The following is an 11,840-nucleotide window of genomic DNA, read 5'->3' on the forward strand; positions in this document are numbered from 1 at the left end:
TGTTGTGAATCTTGTGTGAAAAACAATGTATCCGAACTTTGTAAAAAAATAAGTATAAAATAAAAAAAAAAAACCAAAACAAAAACCAGAGAGGGGAAAAAGGTGTTGTGAGCTTTCTAGTAGATTCTAACTCACAGCTAGGGACGCCACAGGAAAAAAAAATAAACAAACAAAAACCCCAATACATTTACATTGATGTATTTTACTCCAGTAGAATTCCAAAACACTTAAAACCCTGTCTCCTCATGGGGCACAGTATGGGAACTCCTTGACCTGTAGTGCAGCTGCTTCTGGCCTAGAATGCAGCTGCCAGTTAACAGCTGTAAGGTACTCAAGACCTGAAAGAGATCATAGTCCTCAATTAAATATACATCCCTATTTTCGAATAATGCTTTTTGTGTCTTGCAAATGTATCGTCACTTCAGTCTGCTTTTCAGGGCTTGCTCAACTTGGTTTTGGCAATTTTCTCCTCAAAAACTCTTTTCTCATATACCTACTGTCTAACCAGAGTGCACAAGTTGGTCTTACTAAAGAGCCAGAGGGAGGGAGAATTAGAGGACAAATTTTGTTTGGTACTTGTTGTTATGTGCTGTCGAGTCGCTTGAGATTCATAGCACTCTATGTACAACAGCTCTGAACTCTGCTCTATCCTTTGTCAACCTTATTGTCTCTGAGACACCTACCAAATTACCTGAGTCACCGAATCATCCATCTCATTGAGGGTCTTCCCCTCTTGTGTTGTACTTCCACCCTCCCAAGCATGATGTCCTTCTGCAAGGGCTGGTCCCTCCTTGCAACATGCCCAAAGTATGTCAGACCAAGCCTCAGAATCCTTGACTCCAAGGAGCAACCTTGTTTCACCCTCTCTATGATGAACCTGTTTGTTCTCCTATCAGTCCATGATTTAGTCAGTACTCTTCTTCACCACCACAGCTCAATTCTCCTTCTATCATCCCTAGCTACTGTCAGCTTTGTGAGGCATAGCAAGTAACTGAGAAGACTATGGCCTAAATCAGGCGCACCTTAGTTTCCAGACTGACATCATTGCTCTTCAGTATTCCGGAGAGGTCCCTGACAGCAGACTTTCCCAGTGCAATTCTTCTTTTGATTTCCTGGCTGCTGGTGCCAAGAGAGTTGATTGTGGGGCCAAGCAGGCTGGAGCTGTTAACAATCTCAATCTCTTTACCGTCTATCATGATGCTATCCAGTCAGCCCAGTGATGAGAATCTTTTTTATGTTCTTGATATTGAGCTGCAGTCCTTATTTAAGCCTGCAGTCTTTGACCTCCTGCAGCAAGCATTTAAGGTCCTTTGCTGTTTCAGCAAGCAAAGTAGTGTCACCTGCATTAACGCAGACTGTTGATGAGTCTTCTTCCTCCAATCCTGATGCCACAATCCTTCTTATAGAGCCCAGTCTTTGGTAGTGTTAATAATTTATTTTGGGGAGGAAGGGTCACTAACAACCCTCCTAAACAATCTTTCATAAAGCTTGTTCAGTGCTAACTTCAGGTTCTTTTCCCCTTGGGCGGCCCAAGGTGCAGCCAACGGTGCACCAATAGAGGTGGCCCTAGCTCGTCGCCCTCCTTCCACTTTTTTGCCACCCCCGGCCGCATCTTCCAGACGCATATGCCCACCTCCCAAAATAAAAGCCGGGACCCGAACTCGTTCCGAAGGCGATGGACTTGCAAGCAGCAATAGATTCGCCGCGAGAGGAGCCGCGACTTGCACCCGGTAGCCCCGCGGCCACTTTAGATTGTTGCGTGCCTCCAACTTCACAGAGCGCGGCGCTCCGGGGGTGCGGGCGGGAACCCCGCCCGGGAAGGAGCTGTGGCGGGGCACGGCGCAGTCGCTGCTCGCTGTCTCCAGCCCGGCCGCCCGCTGGGTTTTTTTGGGGTCTCTCCCCTCCCCCGCGGCCTGCGGCGGGGGAGGGGCTGCCGCCGCCGCGTTCTCCTGGCACCGGAGGTCGGCGTCCAGGCAGCCGGTCGCGGAAGCGCGGCCGCAGCTGAGGATCAGCTGCTGGAGGAAGCGGAGGAGAGGGAGGAGCCTGGAAAGGGAGTGAGGAGGGAGGGGACCGTGTGGAAGCAGCAGCCAACGCCGCCGAGCGTCTGCACACCTCGCTCCGTCTGCCACGGCTGGTTAAAGCACCATCCGGATCGCAGCGCGGGGGGAGGGCAGGGTGGGGGAAGCGCGGCGGCCGCGCGCGAGGCCGAGGGAGGGGCGGCGGCGCGAGCGGCGGCGGCGGCGGCAGCGGTTCCAGCATGAAGAGGAGAGCTGGCCTGGGGGGCAGCATGAGGTCAGTGGTGGGCTTCTTGTCCCAGCGGGGCTTGCATGGGGACCCCCTGCTCACTCAGGACTTTCAGAGGAGACGCCTGCGGGGCTGCAGAAACCTCTACAAGAAGGACCTTCTCGGCCACTTCGGCTGTGTCAATGCCATTGAATTCTCCAACAATGGAGGCCAGTGGCTGGTCTCAGGTAAATCAAACCCCTTCCCCTCCCCGCGCCTCCCGGCCCCCTTTCCAGCCTCCCCCTTTTCGCTCTCCCTCCCAGGCTCCCTCCTGCCCTCCGTCCCCACCCCCGCCCTCCTCAACCTCCCTTCTGCTGGGGGGAAGGTTTGGTGTCAAATTCGAGCCATCGCTGGGGGAGGGAGGGAGGGCGGGGAGGGAGGCGAGGATGTCTTCCATAAAAAAGACCTAAAATGGTTGACAGGTCCCTAATCCGCTTTATCCCAAGTGCAAAGTGATCGCCCGGATCACTGCCCTGAAAGTGTGGGTCAGGGCGGGGGGCGAGGTTACTGCTTGACAAAGTTTGATGGCAAACTCTTCCTCCGTGTACTTTAAAAGGTGCGGGGGGACTATTTTTGGGATTTGGAGCGGGAGGCGGCCGAGGCGCGCCCGAGGCACGGGGAGCTCCAGTCCCTGTCGTCGGTGTCATAGGAAAAGGGGCCTAGGGGTCGGGGCCCGTGTGGTGACAGGGCCCGAGGGACCGGGCAGGGGCTGCGACGCGGGGGTTGGTGAGAGCCGAGGGGAGGTGACGGGCCAGCGGCTCGGCGTTGACCACCCCCCCTTGGGGCCCAAGTCCATCTCCTTTTCAAGCGTTGGGGTGGTGGCTTCCGAGTCTTGTTTTTATTATGGTTTCGAGAGTGGTGGGGGGCTCTGAAGGCCAAAGGAGCACCGGCCTGAACTTGAATGCGCAACTTGGGAGGGAGGAAGGGAGGGGGGTGGGGGGCGACCCCCGGGCGACTTGTTGGCAGGAGCCCGGCGTCTGCTGCGCCCCCTTCTCCCGGCAGCTGCCGTTGCAGGTGGGCTCCGTGCCTCCTCCCTTCCCCCCGCCGCCCCTTGTCGAATCTCGCTGCCCTCACGCTCCCTTTCCAGTTTGGGCTAACTGGCGAAATCGAGGCCGGGGCTCTGGCCGGGCAGTGTAGGCCTCGTTCTCTCGGGGCTCCTAGCGACAGGCAGCTGAATCGATAGCCTATTGCTCCCGGGAAGGCCGGAGCCGGGTGGGCATCGGCGACAGCCACCCCGGGGGAGGTGCGCCTGTTGCCCCGAGGCAGGGTTCTGGAAAGACGCCGCCTCAGCCCTCTCCTTCCCTGGCTGGAGCCTCAGGGGCTTGGGAGGGCCGAGGGTCCGCGGGGGGTGGGGTGGGGAGGGGAGGCAGCTTCCTGAAACCAGGAAGGGAAGGAGGGCGGAAGACTGGGCGCTCTGGCGTTCCCGCTCGCCTTCTGCAGGTCTCCGTCCCTTTTCCTCCGTAGAGAAGGCTGTCGGGGCAGTCCGGCGCTGGACGTGGCGCTTTAGTTTGCCTAGCTGGGGTAGGTGCTTAAATGGTTTTCTAATTTGCGTCGGTGGGCAGCTTGCCAGAAACTTCTGGGATCAGAGCGGAGCATCTGTCTTCTTCGCAAGTAACAGTCGGAAGTGACACGGGTCTTCAGTCCTGTTGAGGGTAGCAGTGATAAGGCTTGTTTGATCATTTCACGATAAAGCTTCTGGGATTTTTCCAGACTCCAGTGATAGAACGGTCTTGACTTTTCCACCGCAGATCGTTTTCTCTTTGCCTAGATAGATTTTGGCCTTAGATCATCCCCCTAAAGAAACTTGATACCCCTCCTTACCGATGTATAAAATTTTTACTTCAGAAGATTCCAAGAGCACAGATGGGGAAGATCGTCTTGTAGTTATTTATTTTTTTTCTACAGAAATAGTTATTCCATTAGAGATGTGCCCATACACAAACTTTACCTACAGGGCAGGGGGATTTGAGGATACTCATTCATATGCGGCTGAACTAATGTTAATTAAGTCACAAGAACTGACACATTGCCCAGTTTGGCACACTCAAAAATAACAGCTTTGTTGATGTTTAAATCACATACTATACAAATCACTGATCTAGAGGTAACACTTGAAAGCATTAAAGAGCTCCAGTCTCTCCCAGTTACGACCCTTATCCTTGTGTAGGATCATTTCCTAGACCTCTATGAGGCACATTTGTTCCGCATTTTCATCTGTTGGCTTAGTTTACCACAGTTTCAGCCTATGGAAGAAAAGGGCTCCTTTTACCTGGTTGTTTTACCATCATTCCCTTTCCTAGGCAGAGCTACCCTTCTTCATCAATACTTCCTGGGTTCCCACCATTTTGCCCTTTGCTCCTCCTCCTTCCCCTCCCCTGTAGCTCAATTCTTCCTGTTTCCTTTTTATCTGCTGCCTTTGTTCTTAAAGTTTTTCTAGATAACTTTCCCCCCAGTTTGGCTCAGATAGACATAGCTTTTATTTGCTTTGTTAAAAGGTCTTTTAAGCTATTAGCCTTTTGTTATGAGTACAGTGTATTAAGGGAAAGTGCCTCTTGATTGCTTCAACTAAGGAAATCCTTTTTGGGAATCTTAATACAACTTGTTGCTATGTTTAGAGAAGCCTCTCAACAATCTTCCCAAGTTTAATGCTATTTAAATCTTCAGTTTGTGTTTTCTCTTACTCATTATTGTTCCATATTAGTAATAAACAACTTATTTTGAGGTGAATGCTTTTTCTCCTCATGTTTCACAATGATGTACGAAATGGAACACCAGGCTCTATATATAGTGGTACTGCAATTAATTTGATGCCACACTGTTTAAAATTGTGGTTTGAGTGAAAGTTTGCAAAGCATTGGTTTTCTACCCAACCACTGGTAATACATTTTGTTTTACGTCATTACACTATCCTCTTCCCACTTCCTCCTAGTTCTCATTTCCATTACTCTTCTTATCCTGTTTCTGAGCTTTATTCTTGGGCAGATGCTGCTCTTTTGACCTTCTATGGTTGTTTATTTTAAGGAGTTGTTGCCTCCTACATGTTGTTTTAGTAGAAAATAAAATTAAGGGAAGAACTCACCTCAGCATTTCTCAAGCTGGGAGAATTGAAGAACGAATTTAAGCTTTGAATTGCAACATTGAGGACACTGGGTAAAATCTTGAATGATATAGAGAACATCCAGAGAAGATGGAAAGAATATACAGTCACTGTACCAAAAAAATTAGTCAATACTGAACCATTGCAGGATGTGATCAAGAACCAATAGTAATGAAGAAGTTCAAACTGTACTGAAGGTACTGAAAATAAGGCCACAGGAATTGATGGAATACCAGTTGACATATTTTAATAAACAGAGTAACCCTGGGTATACTTACCAGTCTATGCCAATAAATTTGGAAGATAGCTGCCTGGCCAACTGACTGGAAAAGATCTATATTTATTCCCATTTCCAAAAAAAGTGCTCCATTGGAATGTGAGAATTCTCAAACAATATCATTAATATCACATGCTAGTAAAATCTTGCTGAAGATGATGTAAAAAATGCCTGGGACAGAACTTTGACAGAACTGTTAGAAGTTAAAACTGGATATAGAAGAGGCTGTGGCATTAGGGATATCGTTGGTGTCAGATGAATCTTGGCTGAAAGCAGAGCATACAGGAAGAATGTCTATTTGTGTTTTATTTGTGTTGTGTGGAACACAACAATATGGTTTAAGTTGGGAAGAATGGGAACATGTGAAACCTGTACCAAGAACAAAAAGTTGTTGTCTGAACAATAGCAAGGGCATAATGTGTGGCTTAAAATTAAGAAAGGTATGAGTAAGGGCAATATCCTTTCTACATACCTGTTCTGTCTGTATGCTGAGCAAATAATTAAGGAAGCTAGATTTTATGGAGAAGAATGTGGCATCAGGATAAGGGAAGATTCATCAACAACCTCTGTATATCTGACACAACCTTGCTTGATGAAAGCAAACAGGTCTTAAAACACTTGCTGCACAAGATCAAAGACTATAGCCTTCAGTATGGATTATAAGTAAACATCAAGACAAATTCTTCACTGCTAGGCCAGTAAATAACACTGTGATAGAGAAAAAGTTAAAGTTGTCAATTATTTCATCTTACTTGTATTTACAATGAACACTCTTAGTACCATTAGTCGGAAAATCACAATCTGCTGTCAAGGACCTCTCCAAAGTTCTAAAGGACCAAGATTTAAGTTTAAAGACTAAGGTGCATCTGCTCCAGACCATGGTCTTTTCAGTTACTTACATCTAAAAGTTGGTCAGTGACTAAGGATGACAGAAGAATCAATGCTTTTGAGTTGTGGTGTTGGAGAAGAGTGCTGAATATCCCCTTGAGTGCCAAAAGAACAAACAAGCGTGTCCTGGAGAAAAAATGCAACTAGAGTATTCCTTGGGGGCCAGGATGGTGAAACTCCATACTTCTGGCATGTTGCTAGGAGATGTCAGTCCTTGGAAAAGACATCATACTTGGAGAGTCAGTGAAGGACAGGCTGACCTTCAATGAGATGGATTGACACAGTGACTGCATCAATGGAGTCATGTATATCAGAGATGATGAGGATGGCACAGATAAGGCAAGGTTCAGATCTCTTATTTATAGGTTCACTATGGGTATTATCAACTTGAAGGCTTCTAACAGCAGCAACAACAGATATTGTTGGTCACCACGTAGGTCTGTCTGTTGATTGATTGAAAGTTGAGCCAAGGGGTGATTTTTGTTCCAGGTTGACGAAGGGCCATAGTTGCAGGAGTTCCATGAGCTTCTGTAGTATCAGTGTGTCCTTTTTATGCTTGTGACTTTTCCACATTTTCTCCCATTGTATCCAGGGTCTTAGAAAGTGGTTAGTGGTAGTAACTGGTCACCATCCATTTAGTTCTTTGGGTTTTAAGGTCATGGAAGTTGAGATTCACATGATCCATTAGTCCTTTGGACTGTTTCTTTACCTCTTTGTCAGGAGTAGACTAATACTTGCACCTTAAATGGCTAAAGTTTATAAGTTTTTAAGATCTTGGTTACTATTAACCAACTTGTTTTGCAGAATTTTGTCTTTGTGGACTATGTATGTTATGCCAGTGACTCTGATGTCCCCCAACAACTCAGGACCAGCCCTTAGGCTGCTTGGTTATGATTAAAAGTTAACACAGCTTTGTCACTTGTTGGCGCTTCTGCTTATGTTGTTAAGTGCCATTGAGTCTACTAGGACTCGTAGTGACCCTGTGGACAACATATCTGCTATATGTTGTTGATTGCCATTGAGTCTCTGTGATTCATAGCTACCCTGTATACAACAGTTCTGAACTCCCTGCTCTGTCTTGAGCCAAACCTGATTGTCTCTGACACACCTGCTCCCATCACTCTAGTCACTGAGTCAGTCCATCTCATCCAGGCTCTTCCTCTTTTGTGTTGTCCCTCTACCATTCTAAGCATGATGCCCCTTTCCAAGGACTGCTTGCTGCCTCCTTGCAACATCTCCATAGTATGTCAGACTGAGCTAAAGAATCCTTCCTCCAAGAAGCAGCCTGGTCTCACCCTCTCTAGGATGGGCCTGTTTTTCTATCAGTTCATGGTATATTCAGTATTCTTCTCCAGCACTAAGTGAGTTCTCCTTCTATAATCTTTAGTCATTACCCAGCTTTCTGACAGATAGCAAGTGATTGCAAAGACTGTGGCCTGGATCAGGTGCACCTTAGTCTCCAGACTTTTAAGCACTCTGGCGAGGTCCCTGACAGCAGATTTTTTCAGTGCAGTTTGTCTTTTGATTTCCTGGCTGCTGGCCAAGAATGTTGAATGTGGAGCCAAGCAAACTGAAGCTGCTAACAATCTCAGTCTCTTTGCTGATTTTATGATGCTGCTAGTCGGCCCAGTGGTGAGAATCTTTGTTTTCTTGATGTTGAGCTTCAGTCTCTGAGGCTGCAGTCCTTGACCTTCTGCACCAGATGCCTGGATATATTTACAATGAATTTAGCTAATGCTGGTACCATACTTAAAAACTCATTCATTGCCTTCAAGTCAGAACCAACTCATAGCTGAGCTCTCCAACAGGTTTCCCAAGCTGTAAATCATACAGGAGGAGATTGCACATCTTTCTCTCTTGGAGCCTCTACCAGAAACTTCAGCCCCTGAGTTAGCAATGCAACTTCCTATGGATTAGGTCACCAGAGCTCCATTTTGGAATACCAGAAGCAAAAGTTTATTGTTTTACAGCTTAGGAAGCTAAAAGTCCAAATTCAGGGTGTCAGCTCTAGGGGAGGGACTTTTTATCTCTGTTGGTTTTGGAAGAAAGCTCTTCTTTGCTTCAGTATCTGTAGGCATGACTTCCTATAGATACCCATGGGTTTTGGCCTTTCTGGTGTCAGAGAGCTTTCTTGTGCAGGGACCTTGGTCCAGGAAGACCTTTCTTGGGGATTATTTCTTGGCGATAGAGAGAGGTCCTCTTTCTCCACTAGATTACTCTTGTTGAGATAAAAGGTGTTAGGCTACACCCTAAAGGATCTTCATTACCTTTAGGGCTGTGATCAGATTGTGGAATGCTGCATTCCACCCTTAATCCTCCTACAACCCTTGTTCATGGGGGATCATTACATAGCTTTCACATTATCTCATTGTTGAGAGTGTGTCCTGTTTGTTGAAACCCATCCATAGCTAACCCTCCAGTGGGTTTTTAGAGGCAGTTTATTTGTACCAAAAAGATTGCCCATCTTTCTTCTGAAGAGCAGCTGGTGAATTTGAACTTAGTGTCTCTGGTGTTGCAACACACAGCTCATTACCACTAGGCCACTAGAGCTCCCCACATTATCTTCTTAGATACATGTATTTCAGGGACACAAGATTCAGTCGATGACAACAGCATATACTAAAATGAATGTGAAGTCATCATCTGCCAGAAATATTATGATACTGGGTGTAGTCCTTTTCACCCATCCATATCTGTTCATCTTGTCTGTCTGCCTATATGTCTACTTATAAATTAACATTTATTATTGCTAATATTACGGAATTAAGTATGCAATACTGCTTACTTTGGATGGCTCTCTGTGTGTCTTCTCTTTCTTTAATGGCTTTGTGTTGATCATCTCCGTATATTTTTTAAAATATTTGTTATTGATTTTCATATAATAATATCTTTATAGTATGTTTCATTTATACACATTGTATTTTATAATCTTATTTACATCGTGTTTCATACAATCATTCATATATATTCTATTTTACATTATTTTTATAACAGTTTATTTGCAAAATTCACATACATTGTTTTTCACACCAGATTCTTCTCATTTTCCTCACCCCCCCATCAAATTGCGTGACCTCATGATTAATCCTCCCCCCCAACATCCTCACCCCTCTGCTTCCACCTTCCCCTCATGGATCCTTATACTCATTCTACAATAATGCTGTTCAGTCCCTCCCAAGTTAGGTATTAATTTACAAAGTCATTGCTTCTGTGTGCTGTGTAGTATTCCATTGTGTAAAGTACCATAATTTCTCAATCCATTTGATTGTGATTAGACAACTGGGCTGTTTCCATATTTTTTTTTATTGCCTTTCATTTCACTCATCTTAATATGTGTCTCTTATTAATGAAATTTTGCTTCTTGCTTTCTCTCATAACCAACCATACATAATTGTGCATAACCTTTCTTTAGCCTTTTCTAATGGTTTCATACAAATTTGGCCTTTCGTGATTGAGTTATTTCATTTAGCAGAATGTCCTCTTGATTATCCATGTTAGGTAAGGTTTCATTATTTATTGGTTATTCTTCAGTGTTTCATAGTATTCCATTATGTGTGTGTAGCATAGTTCCTTTATCCATCCATCCATTGATAGACACATAGGTTGTTTCTGTCTTTGCTGTTATTGTAAATATACATTTTTATACATTTTTTTGCTAGCATGAACAAGAGATTTGAACATACCACAGTCCTCCAAGAAAACAAATATGTCTGTCTTGGAAAGAATGAAACCAAATTCTCTTTGGAGGCTAGAATTTTGAAGCTCTGTCTCACATTCTTTGGTCATATGGCCAGGAGGGACTCGTCCTTGGAGAAGGACATCACGCTTGGAATGGTAGACAGGACAGCACAGGAGAGGAAGACCTCAGATGAGATGGATTGATACAGTGACTGGGGCAGTCGGGGTAGATGTGTCAGAGTTAGACTGGCTCAGGACAGAACAGGCTTCAGAGCTGTTGTACTTAGGTCTCTGTGAGTCTCAGGTGACTCCCCACATGTAACAACAAACAACATGTTTTTGCTGTTGTATCTTTGTCAGATTTTGTCAGAGCCCCCAAAAATGATGATTCAAAGAATTGCTCATCGTTCTTATTTCTTAATTATTTGGCAAGCTCAGGTTGCTTTTTTTGCATTTCTTGTAACTGACCCATCCTGTTAGATAGACTTAGCCGACCTAGGGCAAAAATAGTGTCTACAAGATTCCTGTCTATAAGATATTGTGGTAGATCTTATAAAATAGTGTTGCTTGTACAGAGACTTCCATTTTCTGTTCTAACTAGATTGTTTCTCAAGGCATAGTGAGACCAGCAGGTAAATCAGAAATTCAGGAAGAAGAAGAGATGCTTTGCTGGGACATGATATTGGTGGCAGCGACACATGGCAAAAGGATTGTTTGATATTTTAAACTATCAAAATAGTTTAAGAAGTACTTTGTTTTTCTTTGTGATTGATCTGAAAAAGGCACCACTGTGGTATCATTTAAGACCATATGGCACACTGGCACATAAGTTAAAATCACTGCTGTGCCATTTGTTTAATGTGTCACTTCAGTGAAGGGACTAAAACCTTCAGAGTCTGTTTCTGGGAATACCAGGTCTACCTAAAGCATAGATAGGGTAGTAGCAGTGGGTTTGGGTTCTCACAGGAAGTACTGAGTTTGTCTTCTTTCTCTTTTGCTTTTTTAATACATGTCATTAATAGCTAACACTTGTACTTAAGGTGTTGGTAATAGCCTTTACGAGTGGGGCAGACAGGACAGTTTTGTGACTTTCTAATGTTGAATAAAGTAGCCTTTACGAGTAGGGCAGATAGGACAGTTTGGTGACTTTCTGATGTTGAATAAAGTAGCATGGAGAGAGAGAGAGCCCAGGGTTTGCTTTTGCATGAAATGAATAATTGAGGTACAGTAATAAATTGTATGGATGTAGGCAAGTCCTTTCATTCTTCATTGTAATATGGGAGTTACAAAACTGCCCTTGCTCTCTAACAGGGCTGAAATGAGTTATTAGTAAGGTGCTGTATGTGAAAGGAGTATGTAAAGGAGTTTTGAGTGAATTTTTAAATGAAGATAGCTTATATTTGATGATGTTTTGACTGTTGTATGTATTAGATTTTGGAGGACAGAAGACCATAGTGTGCTCAAGTACACTTACATGAGATCCTAACAGTATCAGGAGAGTTAGGGAATATTCTGAGCTTACCTTTTAAATCTTTGGTTGTATCTAGTACTTTAAACCCTTTCTGCTTCTTAGTCTTTTCCCTTTTTCCATTAAAAAGAGTCTTTTATGTATTTGCT

General features: G+C 44.8%; 1 protein-coding gene across 1 annotated transcript in view; it reads left to right on the top strand.

Moving 5' to 3' along the window:
* The first annotated feature begins 2,209 nt into the window (after positions 1-2,209).
* DCAF5 (DDB1 and CUL4 associated factor 5) overlaps positions 2,210-11,840 on the top strand; it is a 166,116-nt gene continuing 156,485 nt past the window's right edge. The window contains 1 exon segment of the mRNA XM_006903692.1: positions 2,210-2,471. Within this exon segment, the coding sequence (XP_006903754.1) occupies positions 2,258-2,471 (214 nt within the window). The 5' untranslated portion in view covers positions 2,210-2,257.

The sequence above is a fragment of the Elephantulus edwardii genome, unplaced genomic scaffold (genome assembly GCF_000299155.1).
Source record: "Elephantulus edwardii isolate Elephantulus edwardi_28Jun2011 unplaced genomic scaffold, EleEdw1.0 scaffold00037, whole genome shotgun sequence".
Taxonomy (NCBI): Eukaryota; Metazoa; Chordata; class Mammalia; order Macroscelidea; family Macroscelididae; genus Elephantulus; species Elephantulus edwardii.